Source organism: Felis catus, chromosome B1, assembly GCF_018350175.1.
Source record: "Felis catus isolate Fca126 chromosome B1, F.catus_Fca126_mat1.0, whole genome shotgun sequence".
In the NCBI taxonomy this organism is placed as follows: domain Eukaryota; kingdom Metazoa; phylum Chordata; class Mammalia; order Carnivora; family Felidae; genus Felis; species Felis catus.
The window spans coordinates 6,421,183-6,439,143 of record NC_058371.1 but is presented as its reverse complement, the minus strand read 5'-3'; the positions used below and the strand labels follow the sequence as shown (position 1 = coordinate 6,439,143).

The following is a 17,961-nucleotide window of genomic DNA, read 5'->3' as shown; positions in this document are numbered from 1 at the left end:
GCACTTCTCTCCTATAGAAGGTGACGGGTCCACGTGTAATGATTCAGTCCCACTGCCGATTTCCTCTAAGGAAAGCCAAGCATTGTGGCAGCCAGTGAAGGCCACGATCTCTTGTTGGTAATGCTGTCCTCACCAAACACTAACTTGGAGAATTGGAGATCCTCTGGTGGCATTAATTACTGCAAAGCTCCTACACCTGTCTTCATTCATTACTTTGACAAAAATCTAATAAACTGATCAACATCCTTCATAGTTAGTGTATGGTATGCCAATAAAGATGTTAGAGTCCAACCAAGAAACTTTGGGGACTGTTGGATCTCACTAATCAAACAATTTAATTCCCAGTCTTTATTTACCACTATGGGTGCTTTAATGACCAAGGTTCTGTGAGCTTTTAATCATGATCGTTATCACAATACTAAGATTGGCATTATACAGAAAAGGCCCCTATAGGCTGGCAGTGCTTCTTTAAAACACATTCAGTCATCAGAAAGTCACACAAAGGAGCTTCTTTATGTAAAAACCACAAGGCACACAAGGCAAACAGGTGATGGTGTCAAAAGGCATCGTGTTGTGTCCTTTCCTTCTCGTCAGGGTTTGCTCATTTGAATGTCCAAAGACGACGTTGCGAGCCGGTGGCGGTAGCCATGTGCTGACTGATGGCTCCATCACTGAAGCAACAGGTAGTTTTCAGAGGCACAGACCTGGTGCTGAGTGATGGAATCTAGAGAAAGAGAAAAGCAGTTTAGCATTTATAATGGCCAACCACACGGTAAAATAATAATCTTATATATATGCAAAGTCATATTTTAAAGTCTTAGGCGGTTTAGAGCCATGTTGTCTATGTGTCCACATGCCCATATAGCACATGTGACTATTTAAAATAAAGGGGCGCCTGGGTGGCTCAGTCGTCTAAGGCTTCAACCCTTGGTTTCGGCTCACGTCATGATCTCAAGCTTCGTGAGTTCAAGCCCCACGTCGGGCTCTGTGCTGATGGTGCAGATCTTGCTTGGGGTTCTCTCTCTTTGTTCTTCCCATACACACTCTCTTTCAAAATAAACTTTAAAATAAAATGAAAATTGAATTAAAGAAATTCAGTTCATCAGTCATACTAGCCACATTTTAAGTCCTCGACAGGCACATATCCTGCAGATACAACATATATAGGGTGTTCCCATCATGGCAGAACATTCTATTAGCCGGGTGGCAAGTTTGCCAGTCCATGGTGGGAGAGACCAGGATTGTAATCTCCATTAGCTACAGAAAATACTCTCCGGCACAAGGCAATTTATGTATAAATATATTAGTTTTAGTTACGGTACTAACTACACATTCTAGGCTGTGTATCTACCAATCCACAGCCTGTCTATCTCGCTAGTATACAAAGTTAGTATGCACAGTTTCTAAAACGCAGGTCTTCATATTTAAGTTGAAGAAGCTGGACTAGTCCTGTCAGTTTGAAAGCCTATTATTTTATGAAAATCATAAGAAGTCACCTGGTCCAGGATAAGCTATAGATGCAGAAGAACAGGCCAGCAGGAGACTATACTGCTCTAGGCCCTACTTCTATGAGGACGATAGAGGAATCCAATGGGTTGGCAGCACTGGTTGAATTACAAATTAAATTACAGTTAATGTAGTTTTTAGAATTTATTTTTATTTCTTGAGCGAGAGAGTGGGGGAGGAACAGAGAGAGAGAGAGTGAGGGAATCCCAAGCAGACTCCGTACTCAGTGAGTAGCCTGACATGACCCTGGGATCATGGCCTGAGCCAAAGTCGAATGCTTAACCAACTGAGCCACCCAGGTGCCCCTACAGTTCACTTATTGATTACAACTATTATCCACAGGGAGAGAGAAATGACACTGAAGGACCTTAAGACATCATGATGATGAACGATAGCAGACGGAAAGTCAAAACATAGGTTTGTTCTATGAATAGGGGGAAAAGATGGAAGAAAAAGGGGCGCATCTTAGCTGGAGCTCTAGATCGTGTCCCAGAAGTTAGTCGTCATTTGCCCAGTGCAAACGCACTTCCACACAAGAGGTCTGAACTGGTCAGCTTTCAGCGGGGAGAAGCACTACCATTTGTCACATGTATAATATACATTATATATCATTAAAATTAATATATCCAGAATAATAACAATTATTAGTACTCAGTAAAACCACTTCTCTCCACAACCCAGTGAAGCAGTATTTTAATATCAGACCTTTATTCGTGGATGTGTTGTACATATTTTCTCTGTTATTCGCCTTTTGACTTTCCTGATGCAAAAAAGTGTTTTGTTTTTGCATTCAGATCATGTAAATCTTTTACTGCAGTTGGACTTTGAACCATAGGTAGAAAGCCTTTCTTTGTACCCAGTTTTAAAGTGTATCAGTCATATTTTTTTCCAGGTTGTAAAACCCTGTAGATTCAATTTTTACACTTAGATTTCTGACAGGATATCATTTTCCAAAGACAGAAAACATTACAAAAAGGGTGGCGATTTTTAAAATTAATCTAAAATAGAATTTAATGAAAAAAATGCCAAATATTTCTTTTAAAAAAGTGGCATACTTATTCTGACATTTATACCAAAGAAAAAATACACAGGAAGACAATTTTGAAAAAAATGAATAATGAGAGACAATTTGACATGCTAGATACCGAAACACATTATAAAATTACAATAGTAAAATAGTATGTAATTAGCACACAACAGATAAATAGACCAATGGGAAAGTCTGGAAACATGTCCATGCACATATAGGAATTTAAGAGGTGAGTCACAGGGCATTCCAAATCAGTGAAGAGGGGACAAGGTACTACATAGATAGTATGATCCCTTCACATCACACAATAAATAGATTACAGATGAATTAACACTGTAAACATTTAAAAAAATGATGGAAGCATTAACAGAGATAAGAGACAGGTTCTGGAGCTCAGGGGGTAGAGATGACCTTCCAAAGTGAAACCCAAATTCAGGTGCCTCAGGAAATAAGGCATTTGAATCCATGAAGAATAATAAATATTAAAACCTTTGTAACCCACAACAATCAATAAACAAAATTAAAAATGAGACAGATTGAAAGAATTTTACACTTAGACCACAGGGCGAGGGTCCATGTTATACATATATTCTGTAGAACAGCGTGAAAAGGAAAAATAGCCAGTGATAAGGATAGGCGACCCATGAAATATAGCTCCCTCTCTAATTATTCATACTCATTAGTAATTGAGTAATTAGGGGACGACAAATTGAGTAATGACACCTATTTGTTTAATTTATCAGATCACCAAATATCAAAAATATGGGTAATGTCCAGTTCTGGTGAAGATGTGGAGGAAATGGAGATGTCCATATGCTGTAAAAGTATCAAGTGGCACAGCCGTGGGTACCCAAACTTACAAGTACACGTAAGCGGGGGCACAGTGATGTCACTGCTATGAATCTGCTCTACACAAACATGCATGCCTGGGATTCGGCGGGGATAATTACAGCTCAAAATAATCTCTTAAAACTCAATTCAAACTGTTCCAGTTAGAACACACACATAAAGCGTATAATGGCAGAAACGGTGGAAATCACCCCAAACGTCCAATAATAAGGAGTGCATGGCTTAATTGCACGTCCTCCAATGGTTAGAAAGAACGAAGTAGCTGTATGTGTGTAAAATGGAAGGCTCTCCTAGCGAGAGTCAAATAAAAACTCAAGGAACAATATGTAACCCTCCATTTATAGAAGAACCCTCAAGCAATACACAGGTTTATACACATTTATTTCTATTTAACTATGTCTAAAAAATCTAAAAAACACTCTTCCAGCTTTACTGTAGTATAAGGAAGGGTTGTAAGATCTGGGGACTCTATGTCTGTTTCTATTCCAGTTCTTTGACCATGAAATCTAGTGTCACCCCACATATCCATGCATGCATTCATTCATTGTGGTGGAGAAAAAGGTTGACTAGAGAAGAAGTTTTAAATTTACATAAAATAGAACCCTAAGTGTAACCTCACAACAAAGTCTGTGGCTGGCCCCTCACGCTTGGTGTGGTAGGCTCAATTAACCCATGGACTTTCGAGAAATGGTACTTGAGGTACATGTAGTGTTGAGCTCATGCCTATGGTAAGCAAAGCAGGGATTCAGAATGGAAAAGCATTTGCTGAGTGATGGCTGGCAGCCAGGACATCCTTGTCCAGGGAGCCCCTCGTGTTTCCAAGTTTCCAAATGTAAACACACACATGAAAAATGACTTCTACCCAAGTTCGTTTGTCATCTAAAGATAGTCACTCCCCTAATTCCAATGTCACATCATACAAATAGCCCTCAAACACCCCGTATAATGTAAGCAATGGTACAAATGTTAGAGTAATGCCAGTCTGCCCAGTGGAAAAAGACAGATGGTACATGAGCACCTCCCATTAAATTTGCACTGAAAAAAAAAAAAGACGTTGTGTTTGTATTTTAACAAGGTTTTTTAGCAGGTCTTGGCACAGGTTTATGCACGAGTTAAAGTTTACTGGCCTTTCTTCTGTGTGGTCTGATGATTAGGATAGTGAAGGAACATGCTGCTAGCTATTTTTTATAGTGTGGTGGTGGGCAAGCCACTTTCTTGAACTAAAACTCTAATTGCCAGCAGCCAAATGTGGTTAATGGTACTGTGCGCAGAGAGTGCTAGAACCCTCAGAATGCTGTTGGGAGCTTTATCTTAGCTTATCGCAATCAGCTGACTATTCTAGGGCTGCAGCATGAGTGGCCATGTGGCCAGACATTCACTCAATCAAGGAATCAGCTCTCCTACTTAATAGAATGAGGGTCACTCAGCTTCTGGGAACACTCAGGACAGGGTTTTGACACTGAAGGTGCTCTTAGCAGTAGGGATGAGCAGGTTACAAATGACCCTAAAATCCTTTCTCCTAATGAGCCCACAGCTGCCCACTGTGTAATTTTCATCTGTTGATCTCACTTCTCTCTGGAACCACAATGAACAAGACTTCCTCCCCTCTTTTGATGGTAGTCTTGCCAGCTCCTCTTTTGTATGCTGAATAAACCACTATTCCTTCAGTACTTACTCACGGATCCCGACCTCTCGAAACCTCAGCATTCACTCAGATGCTCAAATTCAAGTCTAGAAGTCATCTTTGACTCCTCTTTCCTAATATATCACGTGCAATCTATCAGCAAGGCCAACTGGCTCTAGAATTTTTATTTAAAACCTGGCAGCTTCTCACCACCTTCAGTGATATCATCCTAAATGTAACCACCACCATTTATCACCCAAACCACTGCAAGAGCCTGTAACTGCTCTCTCTGCTTCTATTTAAAGATATGTATTCCCCTACTTAAAATCCTATGGTAACTTCCATTTATTCTTAGAACAAAAAAACTAAACTTCTCACCATGGTCTATGAGGGCCTTGAGTGGTCCAGCCTCTGGCTACTTCTCCAGCATCATTTCCAATCAGACACTCCATACTTAATGCCTCTCCTCCTTGTCTACCTTGATCCTAGCTGTTCCCTTGGTCTGAAAGGCCAGTGCTTTAGATCTACACGGGTCTACCCTTCTGTTCATCGTTGGGGTCTTACCTCAAATACAGCCCTTCCACCAGGGCCAACCTCACTTTCACTATAAATACTCATACCCTGTTTTCTTCATAGCATTGATCACCAACAGGACTTAAAAAAAATTATCTTCATTAGAATATAGGTCCCAGGGTGCCTGAGTGGCTCAGTTGGTTAAGCATCCAACTCTTCATTTTGGCTCCGGTCATGATCTCATGGTTGTGAGATCAAGCCCCACATTGGGCTCTGTGCTGCCAGTAGAGCCTGTTTGGGATTCTCTCTCCCCTCTGCCCCTCACCCACTCATGGTCTCGTTCTCTCTCTCAAAATAAATAAATATTAAAAAAATAGAATATAAGTCCCATAGGGGCAAGTATTGTATCTGCCTTGTCAACTCCTATTCTAGTAGTGCCTAGAATATGTTTAGTGCATGATCGGTGCTCAACAAACATAAACTGAGTGAATGACTTGACATATGGTATATTGGAAGGAAATAGCCTGGTCTAAAAGAATGGAGCAGTTCTCAACATTTTTTTCTGTTGTGATATTAGGCTGGAGATGTTCACATATGGGATACTTTCTTTCCCAGACTATACCAAGGATGTGGGCTGGGTCATAGACAAGATAGTCTAATAGTTTATTCCTAGTATAACAACTTTTGCTTCCCACCCAAGAAATGTGAGTAAAATGACATTACAGGGCTAGCCTTGAATTCGCTAGTTTTTGTATTCTGTTTTATATTTATTTACTACTGGGCATAGGAATGCTAATGATTTTACTAAGTGGACCTTATAAAGACCAAGGTTGCTGAATCAGTTATAATTGTTTCTCGATTCTCCCAGATTTTTCTATGTAAACAAATGTATCATATGCAAAGAAGAGGACTTGTCTCTTCCTTCACAATTCTTATATTTTCTTTGTATTTCCTTTGTGTGTCTCATCTTATCCCTTTGATTAGGAACTCTAGATCTCTGTTGAAATGAAAGAGTAAGAGCAGACATATGTATCACAACAGTCTTCCTTTTTATGGATGAATAATATTCTATTGTATATATAGACCACATTTTGTTTATCCATTCATCCATTAATGGACACTTGGGTAAGACACATTATGGCTATTGTGAATAATATGGGTATATAGCCAGAAATGAAATTGCTAGATCGCATGATAACTTCATTTAATTTTTTAAGGACTGACCATACTGTCTCCCACAGTGGCTGCACCATTTTACATTCCCACCAACAGTGCACAAGGTTCCAATATCTCCACGCCGTCAACAATATTTGCTGTTTTGTTTTGTTTTGTTTTGATGGTAGTCATTGTAATGGGTATCCAGTAGCACCTCATTGTGATTTTGATCTGCATTTCCTAATCTGATTAGTGATGATGAACATCTTTTCATGTGCTTCTTGGCCATTTGTATATCTTCTCTGGAGCAGTGTCTAGTCAAGTAAGTACTTGGACCATTTTTTCGTTTTTTATTGTTGTTGAACTGTAGAATTTCTTCATATTTTTTAAATATTCATCTCTATTTTTGCAAACATTTTCTCCCATTTCATAGGTTGTATTTTTGTGTGGTTGACTGTGTCCCTTGATGCATGGAAGTATTTTTTTAAACCTATTTTTACATTTGTTGCCTACCTTGTAGCTTTTTAAAGCAGTGTGCACCTTTCTTCCTGCACATGTTCCAAGTCACTGAGACTAAGTGAGCAAGTAAGTCTTTCAGGGATCTCCCAAGCAGACTGGAACAAATAGGGTCTACATTCGAGGAAAGGAAACCAAGACTGTGGGGCATGAGTAAGGAGCCATAAAACCTCCCTAATGCCATGAACATGGCTTTGCTTGTTTGGGCTTTCACCCAGTTGCTGTAAACGTTTCATTGTTTTCCAGTGCTTCTACAGAATTTGTTCAAAGTCGGTTCTGTTTTGGGTGTTTTGTTTTATTTTGTATTGGTGTTTTTGTGGGGAAGATAGGAGCTTGGATCTTCTTGGTCTGCCATTTTGCTGACATCACTCTGTGCAGGTGTCTTTTTTGATGGGTGGTGAGAAGCACACTTTTGATTATTCACTTCTCTAATTTTTAAAAAATGTTTACTTACTCTGAGAAGGTGTGCACACAAGCAGGAGCCCAGCGTGGGGCTTGATCTCATGAACTGTGAAATCATGACCTGAGATGAAATCAAGAGTTGGACGTTCAACCAACTGAACCACACCCAGGTGCCCCTTATTCAGTTTTTTAAATGGTTGAAATTATTCAGATTTTCTGCTCTTGAGTCAATTCTGGTAATATTTTCTAGAAATTATCCATCTTCCCTATTTTCAAATTTGTTGATATAAATTTATTCAGCAAGGTCTCATGATTTTGAAATATCCTTACAGTGTCTGTAGTAGCAGTCGCCCCAGTTTTGTTTGTAGAATTGTTCGCTGGATCCTTTTCTCTTCCTTTGTTTCACAACACTGCTAGGATTTTGACTTCTGACTTTCTTCCCGCAAAGAATTTTTATCTCAAAAAACTTACTTTTTTCTTTGGTTTTATTAATACCTGATATGTTTTTATTATTCATTCCCTCCTACATTCTTGTTGCTATATATTCATTCATCCCCAAGCATCAAAATTTAATAAACATTGAATAAAAAAATGAGATGATTTAATCCAAGTATTTTTTCTCTTCCTGAAAAATGGGGAACAGCTTCTTGTTATTTTACTTGGAGGTTGGACCCTTCAGTCACAATCAGTTTCTGTAGCACAAACAGTTTGAGAATCCCTACTGTTAGTGGCTGCACAAATGAAGAGAGGTTCTGCTTACCAAGAGCAGAATTAAGATCTTTTCACAAAGGAAGCCTCTGAACTGAGAAGAGGGTGACTAGGAACGCTGGATCTTTAATTCACCGTGTGGTTCTGGTGGAGAAACTCAGATCTCTCTGTTTCCTCATGGAGAAAAGAAACAGATTTCTACCATGATCCCAGAATTCATTTCCAGCCGTGTAAACAACAGAAATGTGTTATCTCACAGCTCTGGAGGCCAGAAGTCCAGGATCAAGGTACCAGCAGGTCTGGTTTCTCCTGAGGCCTCTCTCCTTGACTTGTGGAGTAGCTCTTTTCTCTGTCCTCACATGCCTTTCCCTCTGTGTAGGTGCATCCCTGGGGTCTCTTCTTCTTCCAAGGATACCAGTCCTGCTGGGTCAGGGCTCCACCCTTAGGATATTATTTAACCTTAAATACCTCTTTAGAGGCCCCATATCCAAACACAGTTCCATTCTAAGGTCCTGGGGTTAGGACTTCAACATTTTGGGGGACGCCATTCAGTCCATAAAAAAAGGTCTACCACTTTAGGTTCTATGATGCTCAATATTAATTGGTTAACACGCAACAATGAAGGAACAGCAGTTCCAAGTTCTACGTGCTCCAGTGTTAATTTACTAGGCCAATATGCAAAGACAGCCAGAACTACTGGTAACATCCCATTAGGGGGCTGAGCTTTGAAGTTTCTTTTATGGCTTTACCCTCCTGGCCCAGACGCAGGAGTTTAACATGGCAGCACTTGCAGAGGGCTCTGCGAATTTGTACATAAGACAGTCTTGCGAACCTATCGAAACCAAAATGCTTAGTGCTGGCATGTAAGTGGCCGTCTGGATTCCCCACACTGATGACTGTATTTCTGGTGATGGATATAAAATGTTGCTGTGGTTACACTATTTCCTGTTCCCAGTTGAATATGTAGCTGATTGTCATGTTCTACTTTGTTTTTTTGTTCCTAAGTGAGGCTTAAAAACTGTGCCTTGGCTAGTAAGGTGCAGAGAAGGGTCTTTTATTTTCCAGTTTGTCTGCCTGTCTTTAAAATGTTTTTTTTTACTTTTCTATCACTGTTGATGCTCACATCCAGTGACTGGAGGTCAGCTGGCATAAATTTCAGAAAGGGGAGCCAAGTGAGACAGGTTAGGAAATTTCAAAGATAACCATCTAGGACCACTAGTTGACCAATGAATGCAATTAAAGGGAAATACACTTTCTGAGCACACTCTTCCCATATCTTTCCAAGGCTAACACGTACTCTTTCAGCAGCTTGCAATTAATTTTAAAAAAGTCATTATATATATTTTATATATATATATATATACACACACATATATATATATAATATATATAATATATATACATACACACACACACTTTAAAAAAAGCTATATATTTCTTAAAAGCTTATACACACAAGATGTTGAAATTATAAAATTCCACAAATCAGTTTCAGTTTTAGTTCTCATTTATTTCTAGCCTGGTAGATGTCATCCATTTGAGAACTCAAAACAAAAATAATGTGTCTTATTGTCTGAGATTGTGTCTTAAAAGTGTACTGCCACTTTCTGCATGGTTGCTGAACTCCTGGGGGGGAAGCCAAGGTATGAGCGTGGTATCAGGTCATGTTCTGAGGAGGGGGCAGGCTGGGGACAGACCGGCCCCCGGGTCTTTCCTTTCTCTTCTTCTTCTTTCCATCCTCAGCAAATGGCTTCACCTCCATCTGACTGCTTCCTTATCTATGCAGTAAAAATGTGGACTACCAGGGACCTGAAGACTCCTGATATTATCTGTTTCATCATGCACCCTAAGGGCTGAGCCTCCCGAGTGGCCTCCGTTTAACAAAATGCCATGTTTAAGAGCATGCATTTTCCTGGGCCTAGTTCTGTGGTCAGCCATCTGGGGAAACAATGATCTACGCTAGCCTGCAAAGGCCCACATGCTATCAGAGATCTTTTTCCTGAAAACAATGACATGCGGAGACATTCCAATCAAATGCTTTTTATAAGTTATAAGGAAATCATGCTGAGGCTAATTTTTTTCCCCCTTCGGCACCGCTGTTGAGCATAGTACACTATGTTCCCACAATAGCATAAAATGTATGTCTTATCACTTGAACATAGCCCAGACAATAAAAGGGCGCCCGAGACTGGAAATATGTCTTCTGAGAAAGGCCAAACCAGCCTTAAGTGATAACACCAACTGGGGATGAAGAGAGTGAAAAGAAATGATTACAGCACAAAAATTCGCAGACTAGTGATGAATGTACTGGGGTCTCAGGGCTCCCAACCCCTGCCGAAGGCCTCACTTAAGACGCCAGCCAAGTTACTTGGGACTTCCGCATCTTAGTTTCTTGACATGTAAAAATGGGAATTCTACTCTATGGGTGTGCTGGGGGAAAGAAAATTACTGGAAAATGCTTCCATTCCAACGTCAGGTAAAGGTAACATTTTGTTTCCTCGTGCCGGGAATTTGGTTTTTGTTTTCCTGTTTATTTTCATACATATTCAAGTGCCCACAAGTATTTTCTCTCTCAAAAATCCCCATTTCTCCTCCTGGTGGAATGATTCATCGAGAATCTTGGCCTAAGTATACTGCTGTTTCAGGGAAAATGGACTCTGGGGAATGAATTGGGAACATAATCATGGCCGTTCAAACAGCCTCGTTATAAGGCAACTCAGCGTGTGTGAGACTCTCCACGGAGCAAATGAGTAAGACATGGGGAGCCCTGTTTGGAGATCTCATAAGTTCACACCGTTCTATGCCAGCAGCCAGGAGGGTAAGCTGGCTGAATGCTCCGTGGTCACCGCTGAGCAGCCGCCTCCAAAGAACAAGCTAGACGTCAGGAGAAAGTCTTATACTGGAATAATCATTTGACACTTTTGTTTGTTTTTAAATAGAAATGTTGGATCAGACAGTGAAGGGATAAGAAGGCTTATCTGCAGGAATCTAGTCCTAGGATGCTGGAGGTCTTAGGCAAAGAGACTTTTTTTTGGTGATGTCCATCTTTCCTTCTATCAAAGAAACAACAAAACAAACCAAACTTCTCGGGGGTTTCTAGTGGCTTAAAAAAAGATAATAATGATGATCTGTCCATCCCTTGTGATTTTATTGTGACTGCATAAACAAAGATGCCACAAAACATAGGAATAAACATAAAGGTCCTAAAAGACAAAACCTTAGGATCTTTATTTTGGAAAGCAAACTGTAAACCTGAAAGTGGACGCAACAAGCTACTTTTTTTTTTTTTTTTAAAGAATTTTTTTCAGACTTTAAGAACTACCCAATTCAAACTACTCTTTGGCCTCAGGGACTCCACCTTACATGGCAGCAGATCTTCTAGTTGGAACAAATTTAGAGTATTGGTTTTCATCATGTCTCACAAAATAACTTTCAGCTCGGTGCCTTAACATGGGTTTAATTTTAATTTAAAAGGGATTTTAATTGCACAATGTTTTGAGAATAACGTTGCTGTGTCAGTGGATACTGTCACCCAATGACACGGGACAATGCCCAGCACGCATGAGGATACCCTGCAACTCTCTTGTGCAATCTCCTTCACCCATCGAGGGAAGTAAGCAGGGCAGAGGTTATTAGTCTGTTTAACAGATAAAGTAAATTAGGTCCGGAGAGCATAGGTGATTTGCCTCTGGTCAGAGCACAAGCCAGTGGCAGAACCCCGACGTGAAAGGGAATGCACTACTCAGGACCATGTTGCTTGTGGGTCTGTGCACGCGTGTAGAGATGTGCAAACGAAATCTCCTTTATGTGCACAAAGCTGGAGCTACCGTAACTCAACTCAAAAAAAAGAGAACATAAACTCATAAATATTTGAAAAATACACATTCTAATACCCACCTCACCACAGAGGACCGGGTGCAGACTGGGGCAGTGGCCAGAGTCAGGGGGACTCACCTTACGGGTGAGGATTTCACCACGCTGCCGAGAGCCAAGGATTCCAGAACGCACAATACCCGGAAGTTGCCAAGGGCACACGCAGATGGTGTAATCAATGACAAATCAGAAACAGGACATGAATTATGGGAGAGGAAAGAGGCTTGGGCCCCCAGCTCCAGCTCTGAATCTCGGAGAATTCCACAGGGCCTTGTGAAGGTTAAGCGCTGGGGTCAAGCAGGTAGACCTCTGCCTACTAAAAACCCACGCGCAGAGGGGCCAAGGGGCCAAACAACCGGAGGAACTAGCAGGCGGCTGGACCGTGCACGAGGCAACAGGAAGGGGCGACAGAGCTCCCCAGCCTGGAAATACTAATCATGCAGACCCAGACGCTGGCCCTGTACACACGGTACACAGCCGACGCTGAAAAGATTAGTTGTTGATATGGACTGTTGATAGCCATCGTGTGCACAGTTCCGTTAGCTGAACGAGACAGCTGTCTAAAAAGCAAAATTCTGGTTTCCAGTTGGTGTCATTCTGACACACGCACTTTTCTAAAAACAGCAAAACAAGAACCTCTGTTTCAGAACATAGGATGTTTTGAAGGTTATATTCTTGGCATTTAGAAAGGAGTCAACAGCCTCTTGGCTCTTGGACTGTAGCTAAAATCATAGATTTTTTTTTTTTCTGAAATAAGTTTCCAGGCAAAAGATAAATTACTCTGCATCAGATAGTTAAAAAAAAAAAAAATACTCGATTGCCATACTTTCAAAATATATCAAAGGATGACCATCAATCATTTAAAAGATATTCATAAATATCTGTAGTGATCTATGAATAAAACGTGGACACAGTATCTACTTATCTGTTAAAGGATGCTCTCTGGGAAGGGGTGAGGAAAGCCAGGAGTTGGGAATTTAGAGACGAGGGGGGCAAACAGGAGGAAGCAGGAGGAAGACAGGGGACAGAATGCACTTCTCAGGTCTCAAGAAGCCAGGGGAGGATCCCGCCTCAAGGTGCTGACACTGAAGTGGACCAGTGAGGGCTGAAGAAGGAAAGGTTTCAGGAGAAACCAACTCTGACTTCCGGCCCCCCGGCTGCGAGAGACGAAATCCCTGTTGTTCTAGTGTCCCCGTCTGTGGGACCTGCTCTGAGAGCCCCAGCAAGCCTGTACGTTCATCAAACCCAGAGCAAGAAGGTTTATCCCCAGAGCGGGGCCCCGAGCACCCCAGCACCTCCAGCTCCATCAGCGCACGAGCGCCACCTGTCCCGGCCTCCCCTGCGCCGACCCCTTGCTGCCGGTGGAGCCCGCCTCCCACTCCTGCTTGGCCTACTTCTCCTGGACACCGCCCCCGATCCCCCAGAGCCAGGGTACCAGACACAGCCCGCCCGTCACCACACTGTCAGCCTCCTGGAAAGAGAGCTTCTCTGCACCTCTTCCCCTTCCGAATGGAGTCACGTGTCCAGCACTGTGAATGCTGCACAGCCAGACGTGCACATTGGCTTCCTGTCTTAGGTTTTGAAATAAAAACTATAGCTCCTTTTGCACCGCTCTTTGAGCGGGTGAACAAACGAGTGTCAGGAGAAGTGGGTGATGCTCTGGGGGGGGGGGGGGGAGCGGGTCCTGGCACCCGGGTGCTGGCCCACCGCTCTGGGAGCAGAGCAAGACCAGGGCCCGGGGAGCGGCCATCTGAGCTGAGGGTGGACAGGCCTTAAGGTGTGGGGTAGCTGTGGGTAGGCTGGGCCTTTTTCACACTTGCTAGTGAGGTCAGTCAGGTGACTCTCTGTCCTGGTGAAGTCTACTTTGGCCGACAGTAAAAAGGAGAGTGTCTGGATTGCCTTGAGACCAACAGTCATTAGCGGATTCTGTGAAATCAGGCAGATGCTTGGATGCTGAGACGTCCATCCAAAAGCCCCGCGGCTACAGGGAAGGGGGGCGTGGGCATCGGGCTTCCCCCAGAAAAGTCCATTTGTGTGCCTGGGACCACAGACCCCAACAGCTACTGCGCTCAGAAGCACCCGCCCCGCCATGCCCATGAGCGGATCCCTACCTAAGATCCATGTTTCTGACAGATACTTGACGGTCGCCCTCCTCCTTCCTTGGGAGGGTCCGATGAAGATGCCGGCCTGGCGTGGGATTCTCGTGATTTGACCCCCACAGAGGACGACCAGTTCCCATAGCTTGGTTCTGGGGGGGTTGCTGGCCGGGGTGATGAACATCACAGGCTGGTCGGCAAACAGGGTTCCCTGGTACTGTCCCGCAGATAAGTAGCGCTCCAGGCGGCAGAGCTGTTGGGCAGAGACAGGGAAGATTACCAAGGCACTGAATCATGTCATCGTGTAGGGCAGCTCAGCTGCAAAGTTCCCTTCCTTTTTCGGGAGAAGAAAAGACTGAACGTAAAGGTGAGCATTCTCAGCTGAATTCTGAATTCCGAGGATCCAGGGGAGGTAATGACATGTAATGATAGTGACAGATAATGAGCAGATAAAATTGACATTTGCTGAAGCAGCTTGCAAGCAAAACTGTGAACAAATTTATAGCCCTCCTCCCCCCCACCCAAAAAAATTTTTTTAGGTTTTGAATTACTACAAATCGTAAACCAAAAGCTTGAAAAGGAATCAACTGTTGAGTGCGGAGAACAGCACCTGCATCCTGTAAATGCTATTCACGTTCTTTGGGAGGGTGTGGAAGGGAAAGCAGGAGCCTCTAGAAGGCAAGCCCGGCTGCCCTGGACCAGCACCGGCCAGCGCAAGGTGCCTCGGGGCTCCTGCAGCACGTGACTCTCACCAGGACCTCCGGGGCACCCTGCACCCGGCCCTGCAGTGCCGGCAAAGGGGGAAGGAGGCAACAGGGAGTGGAGGTCCCAGACAGAGCTAATCCCCAACACATGAAGCTGCGGGGGGTGGGGTGGGAAGCATCTAGAGGCTTATTTCACTGAGTCATTGTGGAAATGGTGATGAGCAGTATCGGAGACAGTGGGAAACATTTTCAGAAACAGGGATGTTAAATTGTTCTCCTTTTGGTCCTGATAAAGTTGTGGTCGGCTGGCTGACCCAAGGGACAGTGGAAGGCCTGCTTACTCTAAACAGACATTTCACTAACTACAGATTAATAAAGACTTCTTTTTAAGTGTAGCTACCCTGTGGGAGATGTTGAGGGTGAACTGTCATCCAGATTTTGAGTATTTTAATCAGCCGATTTCCCTGAGGACAGAACTGAACATTTCAGATACGTGGGCTCAGTGAAATTAAGGATTTGGAGCGCAGATATGTGGGAACAGGGATAGAAGGCAGCATCTCAGGGGGATGTAACCTGCGTGGGGCAGTGTGGAGGGAAATGCCTGCCAGTCAATGGCTGGAGGCTGGCCCCTGAGCACGAAGAGGGGCCGGCTCTGGAGGTGGGAGGGCAGCAGAGGACCCCTTCCTCAGTCTCCACCACTGACCTTCTTCCACTAGGTTTTCATACTAAGAAAAGAAATTTCTTGATGAAAAACGTTGCCCCAACAGTAACACAATCAGCCCAGCACACTTAAATATGGCCGTGGAATCAATTCTCTTTACTCATCACCAGTTCTGAATTATGCAATGTGAGACCTGACATATAACTCCTTTCATCTGATTGGGTAAGTGGTGCAGGATCCACACAATGTGTGATGACATTGTTTAATGCTTTTAGTAATTTCCAGCTTCCCTGTGAGATAGGGGTAGAAAGGGTTTCATTTAATTTTGCAGATGAAGACATTTAGGCGGAAGCTCGTCAAGCTTTGGCTAAACGGTGAGTCAAGCTGCAAGAAACAAGCCACAATCCCCGAACTTGGTGAGTCACTGGACCGTGATGCATTGTAACTGCAGATCAAGAAATAATCTTACTAAGGTTTGACATAATCATGCATTAAAAAAACTAATTATAAAAGTAGTTGGTAATTGAAATGATAAAGAAGGGTATAAAGTAGAACGAATTCTCCACACTGCTGTCTGTTAATCAAATTCATCCTTCTCCCGTCCTCCTCAGTGGTAGGGCATGATCTCTTTGGGGGGTGCTAATCTGTGCAGGGCCATGTGTTCAAGACATGGCGCCCCTCCCAGACCAAGGTAGGACTCAGGATTGGTCCAGGCAAATCATGGTGATCTCATCTCCCTTTCAAAGGATTGGGTCTAGCATGGACTAGACTTGATCATGGTCAATGGGATCTGAGAAGAAGTCTGCTGAGGGCAGTCTTTCTTCACTGATATAAACCAATGCATAAGCAAAAATACCTCTGTTATTGGCTGGACTCTGTCATAGTGATAATAGGATATCTGGAATTATTGAAGCCACCTGAGGCCATAAAACATGCTGAAAATAACTGACTAGGAAGGCCTGGATCTTGGATCATGTTTCTAAGTCACTGGATTGACCAAACCCGGAATTATCCTTTTTCCCTGCCCCCCCCCTCCTTCTTTCTGTGTCAGGGGAAAACTTTTTTCACTTCCTCACACTCCTCTTTTGCTAATTTGTGCTTCCAGAAGCACAAAGCATCCAGATGCTGGTCCTCAGGCCCCTGCCACCTACCAGAGGTAACCCCTGTTAAGTGTTTGCTATGTGTTTTTCTAACCTCTGTACAATGTTCACGCACAAAAACATTCAGGGGATGATTTTTCTTTTTTCTTCTTTTTTTTTAAAATGTTTATTTTTGAGAGAGAGAGAGAGAGAGAGAGAGAGAGAGAGAGAGAGTGAGAGAGAGGGAAACACAGAATCCGAAGAAGGCTCCAGGCTCCGAGCTGTCAGCACAGAGCCCGATGCAGGGCTCGAACCACGAACGGTGAGAACGTGACCTGAGCAGAACTCGGATGCCTAATCAACTGAGCCACCCAGGTGCCCCAGGAGATGATTTTTCTTAACAACAACAACAAAGCAAGATCAAGTCTGTATCTCGGTATATGGATAAGCAGTAAATCAAACCCAAACTGAACCCAATAGAAAAGGACACGTGTAAACCTTTCACATGGTTAGAATGTGACTTGAGTACCTGATCGCTTTGGTTCTTCATTCCCCTCCCATGTTTGTTGAGTGCTTACTCCCTACCAGGCACGTGCAAGATGCTGGGGGAGCAGAGAGGATTAAGACATAGTCCCTGACCTCAGTGTAAAGCACGTAATACAAAAGTCAACATATGAAAATACTTCCTTTTATTTATTTATTCAGCTTGAAATTAAAGGAGGCAAAGAATTACAAAGATCTTATTCTTTCCTCAAAATAATTGAGGCTACGTGCATGCTGACTTTCTAATCCTAAGTAAAATAATTTCTGGGAAAGCTTAATCAAGATTGAGGTTACTTAAAATTAAAAATTAATTTGGGAATTTATCCTAGGAATACACTCCTCGATGTATATAAGGACACGCATGGACAGGAGTTCATTGCCATAGAAACGGCAATTGGCAAGTTTTATTTATATTATAAATATGATAGGACACGGGATTCTCCTTGTTACAGAGCTTTCAGCTACACTCATTCTCGAAGCGGAAGGTCTCCAGAATGTGATCCTTCCCCAGTAGTCCCCGAGGACAGACTGCCCTGGCTATTGTCCCCGAGAGTCTGTAGACACAAGTTCCTGGGCAGCCTTATCCTGGAGACCACGCTCTGTCTCTGAAGGCACGACGGTAAAACTGGTTTACTGCTGTATGTGCTGTTGCCTTAAGAATTCTGACCAGGGCTAGTCAACTTGACTCTCTGGCCCAAAGCA

At 42.9% G+C, this 17,961-nt stretch overlaps 1 protein-coding gene across 4 annotated transcripts in view; it reads right to left on the bottom strand.

The window, feature by feature from the left end:
• Nucleotides 1-333: 333 nt before the first annotated feature.
• The window catches only part of MCPH1 (microcephalin 1), a 271,189-nt gene continuing 253,561 nt past the window's right edge, over nt 334-17,961 (bottom strand). For 3 of the 4 annotated variants that reach the window (XM_045055123.1, XM_045055124.1, XM_045055127.1), the window contains 2 exons: nt 14,288-14,525; nt 334-724 (listed from right to left, as the gene is read on the bottom strand). In XM_045055123.1, the coding sequence (XP_044911058.1) occupies nt 669-724; nt 14,288-14,525 (294 nt within the window). In that variant the 3' untranslated portion in view covers nt 334-668. 4 annotated transcript variants of the gene reach the window in all.